Below are 17,374 nucleotides of genomic sequence, written 5' to 3' on the forward strand. Positions count from 1 at the left end.
GGAGAAATTAATCTGTTTTCTTGGATTGAACACCTTTTATTTTAAACATCAGTTTATCACTTGTATATAATGTTGTTCTGTTTCTGCTCCTGTAGAAAAAAATCATTCAGTGAATCATATGAGTACACAGAAAGAGGACTGAAAAAGTGAAAGAAAGGAAAGAAGGAGATAAGAATAACAAGTGGAATTAAGAAAGACTTTATGTCGGGTGGGGAGAGGGCCTCCCCATCATGCTTTGTGTCATGCAAACCCCTAATCAGGTACCAACACTAGCAGCTGAGACCCATAGATCATCACCCCACCTCTAAAGCCTAAGGCTTCAATTTTTACTTCAACAGTTGTCTGTTCACTGTCTATAAAATGATCGGCTCATGCCCTCAAGGTTTTTGCTGTGGAGCTGAGGAGACAGTATTTCAACAGAATTGATGCCATATGGAAAATCCCAAGTTTTATTTTGCACTTGTCTTTATACAAGTGCAAAACAAAATATTTAAAGCAGATGAGAAGCTTGCAATAGTGATAGGAACACAGGCTTTGGTGTTAAACAGCCCCAAGCTGGAATTTCCTCTTTTCTACTTAGTAGCTGCAAAGACCTGGTCAAATCTGACCCTTCTGAACCTCCTTTTCCCTAACTGTACATGAGACTAATAACACTGAACTTGCTTAGTTGTTATGAGGACTAAATGGCACCAATGGGAAGTATTTGGCCTCTTTGGCACAGAGATGTTAAATAAGTGAGATGTTATCTCTTCCTTACTATGTGCTCGCATTGTACATGAAGCTTTATGTGTAGATAATATTGTTAGAACCATATAAAAATGGGGAAGCTGAGAGGTTAACAGTCTTCCCATGGCCAGAAGTAACAGGGCCAGGATTTGGACTGAGAAGTCTGACTCCAGAAGCCTAGCTCATAATCATTTGTCTCTATAGCCCCTATTCAGCATAAGCCAGCAACCCACCCACAGGGAAATGATTAATAGATTGCTTCTAGAAGAGATGCGTTTTAAAAGAAGTCATTGGTACTGGTAGACAGAGTCACTGAGTTATCCAGGGTGGAGTGTTATTTATTTATTTATTATTTTTATTTTTAAAATGAAAACTTCTTTCTTTCTTTCTTTCTTTTTGGCTGCGTTGGGTCTTCGTTTCTGTGCGAGGGCTTTCTCCAGTTGCGGCGAGCAGGGGCCACTCTTCATCGCGGTGCGCGGGCCTCTCACTGTCACGGCCTCTCTTGTTGCAGAACACAGGCTCCAGATGCACAGGCTCAGTAGTTGTGGCGCACGGGCCTAGTTGCTCCACGGCATGTGGGATCTTCCCAGACCAGGGCTCGAACCCGTGTGCCCTGCATTGGCAGGCAGATTCTCAACCACTGCGCCACCAGGGAAGCCCGAGCATTATTTAAATACACAAAGGTATGAAGGTGGGAGGGAGTTGGTGGAGGAGAAGGCACTCAAAACTGTGCCAACAAGCAGCTTTTTTAAAAAAAGATTTATTATTTATTTCTTTATGTAATTTATTTTTGGCTGCGTCGGGTCTTAGTTGCCGCATGTGGGATCTTCGTTGAGGCGTGCAGGATCTTTCCTTGCGGCGTGCGGGCTCTTCGTTATCGTGCGTGAGCTCTTCACTGTGGTGTGCGGGTTTCTCTCTAGTAGTGGCATACAGGTTTTCTCTTCTCTAGTTGTGGTGTGCAGGCTCCAGGGTGTGTGGGCTCTGTAGTTTATGGAACGTGGGCTCTAGTTGAGGCATGTATGCTCAGTAGTTGTGACACACAGGCTTAGTTGCCTTGCGGCATGTGGGATCTTAGTTCCTTGACCAGGGATCGAACCAGCATTCCCTGCATTGTAAGGCGATTCTTTATCACTGGACCACCAGGGAAGTCCCTAACAAGCAACTTTGCTTGAATAAATAGCTCAAGAGCATTAAAATTAGGAGGATACAATGAGCAGATGAGAATCATGTATGTAATCAACTCCAAATTTTTATTTGAAATAATAAAGGTCAGTCTTTCATCAATGACCCACTATTTCATCTAATCGCAATTTTTTTCAAAGCAAGAAAGAAGTAAAATTTTAATATAGCCTTGTCAAATACATGTCTAAAATATCCCAAACCAGTGTCTATTTTACTGTCCAGTTCTATGCTATGAACGAACTATATAAGTTTTGAAAAATAAATCTTTTTTTTTTCCCAATGCACTAGCCCACATTTCTAATTTGGTCCCTACCTCGCACCTCTATCACCAGTTAATGCAACTCTATCTCATCAGTTAATGCAACTGTCCAAAACCACAGTTTCATAGAGTACTTTGGGCACACGAGGGCACATGGTAAGAAATGTGACCTTCTTCTATTGACAGGTCAGAGTGCCTCACATTTTCTTGTATTTTCACTGATGACTTTAAGAGAAACCACACTGTAGTTGAGTAAAAGGAAAGAAAGAAATGGAGTTTTCCATCTAGAAAGACTCATGGACCAAAAACAAATCATTGGCAGTGAATTCAGCATTTATTTGAGCCTATTAACAGTATATTTATTTTATGTATGATAGTTCATTGAGCACCCAGAAAGTATCTAAGAGTTTTTGGATTCAGGCTACTTTTACTGATTAAAAACTCCAGTGGGTCTTTTTCTTCCCTTTGAGTATGAACGAAGAGAAATTTCCCATTTGACTTTTGTAATGTTCCAAGATCAAAGGAGTTTATGCTGAAAATTCAGCTCTGTAAAAGCTATGTATAGCATAAGTTCAGTCTGACTCTCCCAAATCCAGTGAAAACAGAGTGTTTGGCCACCAAGCTTTGAAAACCAGCATTATAGAGGGTGTAACCAGGAGCTTGCATTAATTTCTCCCTGAACTAGCTTCATGAAAATGGCCCTTAGTGTCATCTTGGCAGTGTTGTTGGGATCGCCTGAAGCCACTGACCCAGCAAATTTCCTTGAAATCATTCCCCTGAAACAGTGCAGAGAAACAAACTCTTGGCAGTATAAATGCTCCCTGGGTCTGGAAATTTCATAAGTCAGAGTTAAAGCAAAGAATGGTCTAAAATCTATTGCTGGTACAGAATCTGAAATGTAAATTGTCTGAATCAAGGAACCTTTCCCGGCTCTTCAGGGCTGCCTCTCTAATTGCTATAATAATAAAGAATGTTTTCAGAACTGTGTGGTGATAAAATGAAAGCATTTATTATTGGGAAGTTTCTCTACTAGAGCATTTGTACAGGAAACTTTTTTTTCTGAAAAGTAGGTTTGGTTTGGAGGTCTTTACCTATCTTACATTTTTGCAAGAAATATTTCATTTATTTACTTCAAGTCAATTTAATTCTAATTCTGAGACTCCACGCTTCTGGACTGAGGTGGAATCAACGTCAGTCATTTTGGAGGTCCATTGGCTCTCAGGGTTCTGGTTCTGTCACAAAGCTCCCCAACACTGGGGCCCCTGTGGTCATTGTCATCAGTCCACCCTGGTAATCACCAAGCCCATGCTTACCCAGGCCTGCATAATCTCTTCATGTCCGAAGTCCTGCTGCTTCCAGGCCCCAATGCTTGGGACTCAAGGACTTCTTTCAAGGTGGGATCCATTATACCTGTAGGCTGCAGCCCTTGACCATTGTCTGCAGGGTCTTGCAACCTGTGCGTGGGCTGGAAGGGCAGGGAATGGGAGGGCACTGGGCAGTGCAGAGCTCAAATCCTCACTTCTCAGGGACCCACAGATCTCTGTTTCTAGCCTCCATTCGAAAGCACTTTTCCTCTTCAGTGGCCCGCCAAGACACCTAGCACCTCCATTACCACCGTCATTTCAGTGCCCTTCAGTTTTTATTTATTTATTTATTTATCTGTGGTACACGGGCCTCTCACTGTTGTGGCCTCTCCTGTTGCGGAGCACAGGCTCCGGACACGCAGGCTCAGCGGCCATGGCTCATGGGCCTAGCTGCTCCACGGCATGTGGGATCTTCCCGGACCGGGCACGAACACATGTCCCCTGCATCGACAGGCAGACTCTCAACTACTGCACCACCAGGGAAGCCCACCCGTCAGTTTTATAAACAGCAGAAAGAACCAATGACTTCTGGTTGCTTCAGTTTTGAGCTCCACAAAAATCCCTGAGGCAAGGGATTTCAAAGCTTGACTTCTTGCTCAGCATTGGGGGGGGGGGGGCGGCGGGGGGAGGAAAATTGTATGAATGTACACAATTGAATATTTTTAAAATAGTCTCACCAAAACATATAAATAATTAGGTGTACAGGGGTAAATTGTGTACAGGGGTAAATTTCCTCAGGAGGGATGCTGAGGAAACTGTTGATGGTGGTTGTCTCTGGGGAGTAGGACTAAGGGCGGGTGCAGGAGGCAGTCTCTTTGCATGGTCTACTACACCCTGTGGTTTTGCTTGAGTCCTTTATATTGGTACTTGTTATTTTCATGATGATAAAAGTTTAAGGTTATTAAGTCAAAGAAAAACAAAAATTTTTAGTTCATTAACCAGGAAACACTTTCCTCAACCAAACCTTACCTACCTTAACTACTGTCCTGATTCTATGGCTCAGAATTCTGAGTTCAGGAGTTAATTTGCCCAAGATTACACAATGGCAGAGTCAGGATTTGAAACCACAGTGTCTTACACTTAGGTCTGTGAATGCCCTTTCCCCTACTCCATGCTCTGTCCTCCAGGACCAGTTCATTCCCCTAAGTTCTTACCTTTCATTGCCCGAGTAATGAGGCCTGACAAACCCCCTTCATCAGGCCACACTTCTATGCCAAATCCTTGAATACCAATAAATACCTGAAACCATGTTTCAAAATATACCATAAAATGTAAATAAGAATGAGACATCGTTCACCTCAAGTGTATACACAGCAGCAATGTACACAGTTAACAGTAAAACACATGGGGGAAGTTTAACTTGAAATATTAGGCAAAACCAGTCCTAAAAGAATGAAATAATAAACTTAGGAAAAATTGATTATACCTCTGAATATACCAAAGCTGTATTTTGTTTAGGTCAAATAAAATATGGCTTTATTAACAAATAGCAAATTATGGGTTGCTGCCTATGGTTTGGTTGCTGGCTTAAGGAAGCACTTATGGTGGTTATACATTAATAAGGATTTGTTTTTTATAGGATGCTATAGTTATACATGAAGTCTATGAAGAGGGGGCAGCAGCCCGAGATGGAAGGCTTTGGGCTGGTGACCAGATTTTAGAGGTATGTGATTATGAATTCTATTTTATACCAGCAAATATGGTTCCTTTAGTGACCTTGATCCACAGTCAGTTTACCTATTCACTGTCTTCTACTCAACTATATCCTTATTATTTCTTCCAGTGTAACAAAACATGTACTACATTCTTTTTTCTTTTTTTGATGTACATCAAATAACTGTCATTAGAATCAGGACAGATTACCAACCTAAATCTGTCTGTGAAAACTTTCTTTAATTAAAGGAGAAAGTACAACTAAAGGTTCTATAATCAAATGAAACTGTATAATAGTGCAATTTGATTTTTTTGCCTCTCCACCTTACTTAATTCCCTTCTAAAAACACATAGGTATAGACACACACATAAACATGCACACCTGATATTTTAAAAGACTTTATTGCAGCTTTAAGTATTATTTTCTTATCCCTAATAAGTATATTTATGTCAAATGGAGGTCCACGCCATGGTACCTTTGTTTCCTAGCTGATGAAAACGTAGAATCTTCTTCCTTTAGGTGGTATATGGTACTTATTAAAAATTGAAATGCTTAACTTGACTCTTTTAAAAGGATTCTCATTTAGCAAAGGTGTTAAAGCCTTTTAAAAAGAGCCAAGGCAGGCAGTGTCTGAACTAGGAAACGGATGAATGGAAAGTCAATGCCAGGCATTCTGGTAGGTGGAACTAAAGAGCTTTTTCAATGGTGTGAAACCTTTAGGCAACATTTATTTCTTTCATTGGATGAATTTAATTGAATAGTTAACAGTTTATGGTGGGCATGTGCATTTTTGCTTTGCAGCTTTAATGTAGCACATTATGAATGACATCATAGAATTTTATTTTTCCCTTTGGTGGTTCAAGTCTGCCTCCCAAGATGAGACCAGAGTTATAATTAAAGGTAGAAAACATAGGCAAGAAGGGGTTAAAGGAGAGGCCAGGCTGAGTGCAAATTAAATTCAGGGCAAGTTATAGGGTTTCTCTGCAGGCCTTTACTGTGCTTCATCATTGGATTAGGACATATTCCCAGTGCATTCATTAAGATGCAAGTGTATGAGGTTAGAAAAATAAATGTAGCCTCTTTGGGAATTGACTTGACTGTTTCAGCATACAACACCATTTTTTAGTGGTCAGGAGTTTTGAGGGGTTTTTTTTTCCTCCCTAGATTTTCTAATTAACTGGTGCTATCATAATTGGCTTTATAGAGGAATAGATTGAATATTCAGAAGAGTACAGATGCATACATGTCTTGATAGTTAACATAATTTGTAAGCCCACAAATTTTTCTGTAATGGACACGTGGAACTAAATCTAATATGTGCATTTCTTGTTTATGGCGATGTTTGCACAGGTATAAATTCACAGTATAAATCTTTAAATATGTAGTGTTTATTTTATAGCAGTTATACCTCAATAAAAGAAAAAATTTTAATTTATCTATCTGTATTGAATAGACCCTCAGCTGTAGCTGCTGTCTTCCATAAAATATATTCATGTATAAGTGAACACTCAGGACAGATAAGCATGAAGAAAGCAAATTTGTTTTAACTGCAAGGAGAATTTGAAAGGTCAACTAAACCATTTCCTGGCATCTGGCCGAATTGTATTACCCAGTGTGGATGGATAGTCTACACTTCTCATTAAAGATAGCCAGACAGGCTCTTCTCTTGCCCCAGACAGGATCTTGTCCACAAAAGCATACTGTGTGTTTAGTTAAGAAATGTAGCTCTCAGGTTGGTCAAGGAACATGTTTCCCTTCTAAGCAGCTTTAGATTCCACATTTGAACTTGTTCCAATTGTGGCTGCTCTGTACAGATGCATAATGAGACATAGTCAGCCTGGGGCCTGCAGGTTGCCTCGAGAAGAAGACAGGCCAGCTTTGGTGATACATTTTGAGACTGTACTTTTTCCAAACAATGGCTTTTCTGCTCATGAGAGTCCTCTGCATGGTGCAGGCTGGCCTTCCATGGTTTTATACTATCTTCATGTTAAATGAGTACAAGCCAGGTTTTGCTTACAAAGATATAGTCAAATATTTTTTTAGTCTGGTAAGATTTATGATTCTGTGATTAACATGGACTGTCTTCTTTCTGGTTCTTTTTTAAGGTTCAGACCCTCCTCTTACCCTACACCTATTCCCATTATCCCCTTCTATTTTTGTGCAAGTGGGAGAAGAAAGAGTAGAGGGCTAATGCCTGGTTTTCCCTGTGGGGTAAAATAATGAGGAACTGCTGCCCTAGCTTGGTTATTCTTTCCTTCCAAAGCAGCAGTTCACCCATTTCCCCGAATGCCTGTCTGCCCCAAGGGACATGATATACTCCCATTGACAACTGGGGCTCCCTATGGCCCTTCTCAAATAGGGAACCCTGCTATTACCACTCCTACCCCTCTACAATCAATGTTCTAAATAATGCATCTGGTGCTTATGTAAGGCACTTAAGGTAATACATCACTGCACAATATTCTAGCCACACAGCAATATTTCTCTTACAATTATTGGTGCATTTAATGGTGTCTCTTGATAAGCAGAGGAGAAAATGAAAACTGTGAACTTGGAATAGATCACTTTGATTTGAGCAGACATCTTGATGCTGGCATTTAGTGTGAATTGCTTTTGTAATATTAGAGTTAATGACAATGCTTTTAATTAAAAGCATAATTGTTAGGGCCTTTCAAAGGGTATTTTAGAGGCTTAGAGAATTCACCTTCAATCACGGAGGTAACTTTTTTTCAGTTGAGTAGCAGAAGTGGTCTTGTGTGCCATCTATTGGAATACAGGAAAATAATCAGCTCAGACCACATTTTCTGGAGACATTCTTTTCCCCTTTGTCTGTGGGTTTACCTCACAAACAATGAAAGTGCATTTGTGGGCCTGAAGTGCATTCCTGCGCCTAAAGTAACAGTGAATGCTGGCACTGAGAAAATACAGCCCTGACTGCAGTTACTTCAATTCCTTTTAAAAATATCAATTCCTAACTTCTGTCAAGCTTAACTGTATGCCAAGCCCTGTGTCGAATGTACTACAGGGTTTATTTCATTTAATCTTCACAACACTACATGGATATTATGATTATTGTTATTATTATTATCTCCAATTTGTGGAAGACAGAGTTGAAGCTGGCCTTGAGTAATCTATGTAAGGTTTCACATAGTAAGTTAAAATCAGCACTCAAACCGAATTCCATCTATATCCAAAACCCCTGCTTAAATACTTATTCTGGGTGTAATTAATCTAAGTGAGTTCACAGACCCACCAAGATATACCAGAAAAGAAAGAGCAGCTTGAAAATTAGGCTTTTAAACAATTTCTTGACTCATAGCATCAGCTTTAAATAATAGCTCAGAAGTCACCTTCTCCAAGAAGGGCTCATTCTTCTCTTCTCCCTTCTCTGTAACCATTCTTTATGCATGAGTCCTGAGTCTTTGGAATGTTAGAACTGGAAGAGCCTTAGACCAGCCCTTCATTGTACAGATGAAGGAATGGAAGTCCAGAGGTAGGCTTGACCTGCCCAGGACACCCAGGGATGGACCAAAACACAGACTGAAACCAACATCTTGAGAGAACTCTGTCATCCACCTGGCCATGGTCTGGGCCCATCCTTCCCTTGGTTTGGCTCTTTTCCTAGCTGGGACCTTGAAGAAGTGACCCATGATTCCCCTCATTTGAGCCTGGGCTACTCTGCCTCTTAATTTCCCCCTTGTGTCAAATTGAGTTACCAATATCAATACTTGATTTTTGCTGTGTCAGGGAGCTCCAAAAACCCATTCTAAGAATAAGATGAGGCAGCATGGTATAGAGACTAAGGGTGGAAAGATAATCTGGGTTCAAATTGTGGCTCCTCCATGTACTAGCTTTGTAACCTTGGTCAAGTCACTTAACCTCTCCATGCTTCAGTTTCCTCATCTGTAAAATGGTAATAGTATCAGAGAGTTAGTGTAAGATTGAATGAGGAAATTCTCATAAAGGGCTAATACACAAGCATTTATTAAGTAAATAAATAAGTTGGCTATGATTGCCATTTAGCAGACAAGGAAATGGAAGCTCACAGAGTTTACATGACTTGCCCAAATTCACATGATTTTCTAGAAGCGGGACCATGGTTTTACTCAGTGCTGCTTCCAGTATAGTCTGCTGTCTAATGCATGGTCCTGTCTATGCTCACTCAGATACAGATTCACATGCGTGGACTTCAGGGAGTGTTTGACACTGTCAGAAATACCAGTCACTCATTTCCTTCTGGCCTGTTCTGGAGTAGTCATGATGTTAGCAATTAAGAGTGAGGATGTCAAATTCAATCAGCAAACTGAGCCCAAAGAATGCTGACCAAATACTAATGTTTATTTCCCCTTTGACCTCAATTATATGAGCCAAGTAGTCCCTGCTGTCTCATGTTGAGTTCACAGTAAAGTTCATGGCCACCTAAAATTGCATTATCGTGTGTACTAACCTACCCGCTATGCTTATTTGGGGTGGGGGTGTGTAAGGATTACGGCCTTTGTATCTGAAGCAGCTATGACTGCTAGTGGTCACTCCCTGTGTGCTTTGGGAATGGCTGGACATTTCTGGAGGTTTTTCACTGGTTGGTCAAGGAGCTCCCCCAGACAGAGAGGCCTCTGCTGTCAGCAGCACATCTTGGATGCCCGTCGTTCCAGGTTAATGGGATTGACCTGCGGAGCGCCAGCCACGAAGAAGCCATCACAGCCCTGAGGCAGACCCCCCAGAAGGTGCGACTGGTGGTGTATAGAGACGAGGCGTACTACAGGGATGAGGAGAACTTGGAGGTTTTTCCCGTGGATCTGCAGAAGAAGGCTGGCCGAGGCCTGGGCCTGAGCATCGTTGGGAAGCGGTAAGGAAATGCTGTGAAGGTCAGGATTGATTGGCCTCCTTCCTTCGGAGTTTTAGGGGCTAAAGTCTATAAACACTGAAAGATAAAGCTCAGTATAAACTAATGATATGATTTCTAAAATTAACATTTTTATGAATACTTGAATGAGATAAGTCATGTTTCTGAGCAAGATCTTAACCCAAAAATGTGTCATATAAAGATAGAACTCTAAGCCCAGTCAACCCAGACTGTTCAGACTTTTATGCCCAGGGAGAGTAAGAACAGAGTTTCCAAGGTTCTTTCAACTTGGAGTCACTTAGATCTGAGGCTTGCAGGGGTTAATTAAAGCAACCATACCCAAGAAACAGCTGATATCAAGAAAGAGATTTATATATACAATGTTGGGTTAGGAAAATTGCTTTGCCATAGAGTACCATGTTAATTTCATACTCTCTTAACTTAAACTAGTTGAGTAGTTCCTGAGACTAGCTGAGTTGACATAGTCAACAGACATAGATTCTTCATGACTATAGTTTTCTATTAAGACAGATGTCCCCAAAATAATAGCTTGCAGCAAAAACGTAGGTAGATCCTCGTGGCTAGGCTACTCTTTTGAAATCTTTGCTGCTTACCCGTGTGATAGGAATTGCAGTAATTACTCCAGAATAATATTAACAGGTTAGAGAAGTAAGTAAGATTTTGAAACTGCAATTCTAGCTTACACAGTTTACTGGCTTTAGATATCTAGTGTGTATTTATTCCAAAAGGGCTGCAGGATTTTCATGTGACACCCCAATATAGCCTTAAATGGCATCAAACATATTCTTAGGAAGAATTGAAGTTGGTTTTACATATATTGTGTCATGTGCCCTCACAGACCTCTGATGACTAGCCTAGTGGTTTTTTCCAGCAGTCCATAAGATACTAGCTACCATTTTTGAGCACTTTTTGCGCCACGTACTGTGTTCTCATGATCTCTTTTTTACTTCAGCACCATAAAACCGTCAATTTGGAAATGCATTACAAAACAAAGGAGCTGAGACTCATATTTCTAAGCAAACTCAGTGGACATCTGGGTACAGAGCAACTAACAGAGCCCATGTTGAAGTTTGCTTTCTTGCTGTGATACACGTGCCTGGAGAGATTCCATTTAGAGTAATGGTTTTTCCTTTATTGTCTCGGAATGGATTGATGAAATAATCTTCATACAACACCAGCATTTTAGATTGAGTTTGTAAGGAACATTTACATTCCTTAGCACAAAAGTTTTCATTATAAAAGATAAGACGTAGGGACTTCCCTGGTGGCACAGTGGTTAAGAATCTGCCTGCTAATGCAGGGAACACAGGTTCAAGCCCTGGTCCAGGAAGATCCCACATGCTGTGGCCCGTGCGCCACAGCTTCTGAGCTCGCATGCCACAACTACTGAAGCCCGTGTGCCTAGAACCCGAGCTCCACAAGAAGAGAAGCCACTGCAATGAGAAGCCCATGCACCGCAATGAAGAGTAGCCCCTGCTCACCGCAACTAGAGAAAGCCCATGCACAGCAACGAACACCCAATGCGGCCAAAAATAATAAATAAATAAAATAAAAAAACAAAAACCCATCTGAGCTAGAATGAGTTCATCTTTAAAAAAAAAAAAGATAAGATGTATAAGCTCTCAAAATTCACAATTCTTTGCCTAACAATTCCATGACTAGGAATTTATCCTAACGATATGCTTGTAGATATGTTATTCACTGCACATAGTTTGCAGTAGCTAAAGAATGGAAATAACCTACTGATATATGTCCACCAATAGTTTACTAATAAATGAAATTAAGGAACATTCATAGAATAGTATGTAGCCATAGAAAGAAAACATTGAGGAAGCTCCAAGTGCTAATAAAGACCAGTTGCCAAGGTATTAAGTGAAAAAAGCAAAGTTAAAGAAAACAAAACTGGAGGGAAAAAAGGAGTGTATGTGCATGTATATCCATTTACAAGCATGTGTACTATACCCACATGCATTTGCTTACGTATACACAGAATATCTCTTGGAGATACCCAAGAAATGAGTAACATTGGTTACCTCTGAGAGGGAAACTTGGGGACGGGAACAGAGGTGAGAGGTGAACTCCCTCCCCCTTTTTAACCTCTTGAATTTTGAGACATTTATTTATTCATCAAATAAATAAATATAATTAAAACCTTAAAGTAATGAAGGCAGGGAAAGAGAGGGAGAGTGAGAAAGAGACTAGAAATAGATCATATGATAATAATTGAGCTGATCTCTAAGGAAATAACCTGTATGTTGTTTTTTTTTTTTTTTTTTCTTTTTGCGGTATGCGGGCCTCTCACTGTTGTGGCCTCTCCCGTTGCGGAGCACAGGCTCCGGATGCGCGGGCCCAGCGGCCATGGCTCACGGGCCCAGCCGCTCCGCGGCATATGGGATCCTCCCAGACCGGGGCACGAACCCGTATCCCCTGCATCGGCAGGCGGACTCTTAACCACTGCGCCACCAGGGAGGCCCTAACCTGTATGTTTTAATAGTACTTAATTCTACTTTTTAAAGTGTATTTCCATTTTATTTCACTAAAATTATCCTCTTGCAGAAATTATGCCCTTGGGCCAATGAAAGTGAATATTACAAGCAGCGTAAATAGGTATAAGCTATTTAAAGGGCAAGCACTCTGAGGTTTATCATTTGGGAAGAATATCAGTAATCTCAGATTTAATATAGAAATATTAGGTTGTGCCATTACACTGCTTTATGGTATTCACAGAAATGGAAGTGGAGTGTTTATTTCTGACATCGTGAAAGGTGGAGCCGCAGACCTTGATGGGAGATTGATTCAGGGAGACCAGATCTTATCTGTGAATGGGGAGGACATGAGAAGTGCCTCCCAGGAAACAGTGGCCACTATCCTCAAGGTGAGTCCCTAGCTGCTTTCTGCGTGGCTGGTATAACTCAAGTCCAATGGGAACGGTTCTAATCTGGCTTGTTTATAAAATGTGTTGAATTTTATGCTGATTCTAGTTTTTTACTAGAGACCTAATATCTGATTATTTTAACCGATTGGGAATAGCTCTAAAAGAAAGCTATTATACTGACTAACAGGATTGAAGGGAACCCTATTTGGGGATTTAAGCTAGTTTTTCATACTTGTGAGAATTCCAAGTATCCTCAATTGTCCTCTAAATGCATTTGATGGGACAGATTCTCCTGGAGTCACAAGATGTATCCTCCTCCCTCTTGGGCTATATTAACATGAATTCATCAAATCCAGCATTTATTGCTTGAAGGAACATTAAAGATTGTTAAAGACCAAGTCCTTCATCTCACAGTGAAGTCTGAGAAAGTAGAATGGCGTGCCCAAGATCACAGAGCTGCCCTTGAGGGGTTTTCCTGCCACCCAAACTGTCTCTCACTGAAGTTGCCGGGAGACTAAGGCTCAGGGTTCCCTTCCAAGTGTCTCTGCCACATGGACCCTACCTCCCTTGGAAGAAACTGGTTAATAAAAATCCTTGTAAATTGCCATTCAGCTATAACCAGGTGTATCTTATTCTGTTTGACAAATACTATAGCTGTAGGAGCTTTTGCAAAGATAAATGAATTTTATCTTAAAATCCTGCTTTCCTAAAATAGTCAACTATCAGTTATTACTCAAGAGAGGACTTGTATTAGATTACCTCTGTGTTTGATTTTTCTGTCCACCTTTTCACCACTTTTTCTTAATCATTTTACTGCTCACAAATGCTTTCATCAGAAGGGAAAAGGAAGAGAAAGGAGGTGAATTGAAATGTAATCCTTTTAACGTGTTTAAAGAAGTCGCAAAATCATGAGATGAATAGCATTGAGCTGATACATTTTTGTGACCTTGTGTGATTTTTTTGATAACTGAATTTCCTTTCTACCTGCAGCCTTCATCAACCATTTACAGTTCTTGGCTGCAGAGAGAGGAGTGGAGGCAGTGCCATGAGAATTTAGAACACAAATCCTACTGTTTTTCACCTCTGTTCTTTTCTTGTCTTCCCAAGTGTGCACAGGGGCTTGTGCAGCTAGAGATTGGAAGACTCCGAGCTGGTTCCTGGACCTCCTCGAGGAAGACATCACAGAACAGTCAGGTTGTTGATGGCGTCCCGTTAGACTGGCTCACCTGTCCCAATTGGGAGAAAGTTCCCCATTTCATAAATGATTGTTTGGAAATAATGTGTAATATACAGCATTTTCACAATACCAAGTTCGGTGTACTTTAATGTGTTTGAAATAAAAAGTGAAAGGTGGGATGGGAATTCATTAATCCCTAGATTTTTCTCTCCTTTATTGCCTGCATATGTTTTCTTAGAACCCCTTTTCTCTCCCACTATTAGTTCTATATTGCCTAGGCATTGCATGTACACAGCTGTGTTTATTTAAAAAAAGAAAGCAGTAACATCTGGTGGCAATTTGACCCTCATTAGCACAACATTGTTCTATTCATTCAATTAAATATTGCTATAAAGTTAACTTGCGAATAGCCACTCACACATGCTGAGAGCAATTAATGGTATATTCCTGGGAGAGCAAAGTGGGGGGAGGGGGTTCTCCTGTGGGAGGGAGGCCTTAGTGGGTGATATTTTGTGGGTTAGCAAACATCTCATGTTTATTTGCAAGGCTGATATAAGTGCCACTTTTTTTTTCAACAAAGTATATTTCACTGTATTTTTTTTTTCATTGTAGTGGCTGACAAAATCAAGATGGTAGACGATATGTTAAGTCCCATTTGGTACATAATGAAACTATAGAAACTTACATGTGACCCCCCAATCCCTTTTGTGGGTTATTAGATAGGCCTTTGTTTGAGGTTAAAAGCATGACTTTTGGTCTCCTTCCTAATTTCCTTAAAGCCACTCCAAGGCCTTTGTTTAGATGATGTTCTGATTTTATGGTTAGCACACAGGTGCTTCTAGAATTAAGTTAGCTGCCCCTTTTGCCTCATTGGTGTTAGAAAATGAGTGAAGAAAAAACGACATTGTTCAGATAGGTTCACAGATTAGTTGGCTTGTTTTAGATAATCATCAGAGCAATCAAACCCAATAAATATCATGTTAAGTTTGGAACTATTTTATTTTTATTTTTTGCATTTCTGGTTTATGTAATGGGCAGCAAATATCATGTGTACTAAGAGACAGTGGTGCAGTAGGATTCTAGAGGTCAGTAGTTGGTGAGGACTCTGACCAGACTTGTATCAAAAGTGGGAACTTGAGGGCCTCCCTGGTGGCGCAAGTGGTTGAGAGTCCGCCTGCCGATGCGGGGGATACGGGTTCGTGCCCCGGTCTGGGAGGATCCCATATGCCGCGGAGCGGCTGGGCCCGTGAGCCATGGCCGCTGAGCCTGCGCGTCCGGAGCCTGCGCGTCCGGAGCCTGTGCTCCGCAACGGGGGAGGCCACAGCAGTGAGAGGCCCGCATACCGCAAAAAAAAAAAAAAAAAAAAGTGGGAACTTGAGATGCAAAATAGTTGTCTTGGCTTCTTCCTTAATGGAAGATTCAACTTGAGTGATTTCATTGAAGCCCTATTGTACATAGGGGTTAGAATGCAGAATGAACAATACTGGAGACAAAATTTTTCTTCCTGGAGAGTAAGGGAGGGCAACACAGAAGGGGTTCAGTTGGGTCTCACTCCAAAAGGAGTTTGATAGACTGAAAAGAGAGAAAAGGTATCCCAGACAGAGGGTGTAGCATAGGCAAAGGCACAAAGGGGTACAAGGAATTCCAGTGTTTTAAGAAAAGTTTGGACTGACAGGTGAGGTGGTAGGTAGAACTGGATTTCTGTCCTTGAGGAATGTATAAGTGCATCTTAGTGATGAATAAAGTTTACACTCAGGTTAAATACAAAACTAACAAATTTAGAGGCTCTATTATTAAAGGTCAAAAACCCACCATGACCATTTATCTGTTATGTAAATGTGAGCTGTCATATTTCAGAAACCTGGGACGAACTATCAATTACTTTTCTTTAACCTCTTTGCACAGAATTTTTATTTCAGAGGGTAGAAGTTTAATTCAATTTTAAGCAAAGCAGAAAATATATTTTATCCTTACTTTGTCCTTAAAATTATGACCTAGATGATATGAGAGTCTGTACTGATATGTAGCTAATGGGAAGAAGGCTTGTAGCAGGCTGTGAAAAGGAAGTGTCCTCCATCTTCAAGAATTGAATATCAGGACTTCCCTGGTGGCGCAGTGGTTGGGAGTCCACCTGCCGATGCAGGGGACACGGGTTTGTGCCCCGGTCCGGGAAGATCCCACATGCCGCGGAGCGGCTGGGCCCGTGAGCCATGGCCACTGAGCCTGCACATCCGGAGCCTGTGCTCCGCAGTGGGAGAGGCCACAGCAGTGAGAGGCCCGCGTACCACAAAAAAAAAAAAAAAAAAAAAAGAATTGAATATCAGCCCATGACCCAGATGGAGAAAAAGAGGAACTCATTCCCAAACATTTCCCCTCCAAACCTTTTTAAAGCAGTCAGGACTCTCTAGGGGCACAGATTTCCTTCTGGGCAATTATAAGATAGGGAGACAGATGCCTCCTTTTGAGGGTGTAGGAGAATTTTAACTCGTGGACTTGGCCTAGAGAAAGTGGGTTCATTAAGAGGGATCTTCTAGCCATGGGGCTACCAAGGCTCTTTTTAAAAAAAGTGTTTCCCTACCAACCAGGAAAGGCTATCTTTACTCTGCAGAGGAAAATGTATAATGGTAAAAACACTTGAGAAATCTTTTCCTCAGATAACTGAGGGAGCACTGCCAGGCAAAGTTCATATTTCTAAAGGCCTTGACAAACGCAATGTTCTGAGATTTTGTTTAGGCAAAGGTTATAATATGCTGTACTTTCTCATTTCTGAGTAGTTATCTATTATAGCACCATTGATTTAAATCATATCCTTTCAGGAAAAACATAAAAACACTCCTTTATATATATATCCATTGTGAAGTGTACTGATGTCTGTAACTTACTCTGAAATGAATTTTTTAAAGACAAATTGAGTGATGAATAGATATGTAACAAAAAAATAGTAAAATATTAATTGGAATCTAGGTGGTGTGTCTACTGTATCATTCAACTTTTCTGTATATTTGAAATTTTTCATATTTAAGGAATGTTAAAATATTAAACAACTTTCATCATACTAAGGAAATGGATCAAATTATAATTTGTCAGGTAATAATTATGGTCTTAGGTTTACCTCAAAATTTTGAGGCAGTTAAAGCATAACCATGAGAATTTGGTAGAAAAAATTCTTTATTCATTAGTGGTGTCATTATTTTCTGCATTGGAAAGATCCTTCACTGTGCATATGATTTTCATTGAATAGCCACTAACCAAACATGACTATACATTATCTAA

At 40.6% G+C, this 17,374-nt stretch overlaps 1 protein-coding gene across 3 annotated transcripts in view; it reads left to right on the forward strand.

Annotated features, from left to right (window-relative positions):
• Positions 1-17,374, forward strand: part of PATJ (PATJ crumbs cell polarity complex component) — a 380,458-nt gene that overhangs the window by 329,809 nt on the left and 33,275 nt on the right. For all 3 annotated transcript variants that reach the window (XM_060089886.1, XM_060089883.1, XM_060089884.1), the window contains exons 35-38: positions 5,111-5,194; positions 9,838-10,031; positions 12,777-12,924; positions 14,032-14,118. In XM_060089886.1, coding sequence (XP_059945869.1) covers positions 5,111-5,194; positions 9,838-10,031; positions 12,777-12,924; positions 14,032-14,118 — 513 coding nt within the window. The remainder of the gene's footprint in view (positions 1-5,110; positions 5,195-9,837; positions 10,032-12,776; positions 12,925-14,031; positions 14,119-17,374) is intronic.

This window comes from Mesoplodon densirostris, chromosome 2 (assembly GCF_025265405.1).
Source record: "Mesoplodon densirostris isolate mMesDen1 chromosome 2, mMesDen1 primary haplotype, whole genome shotgun sequence".
NCBI classification, from domain to species: Eukaryota; Metazoa; Chordata; class Mammalia; order Artiodactyla; family Ziphiidae; genus Mesoplodon; species Mesoplodon densirostris.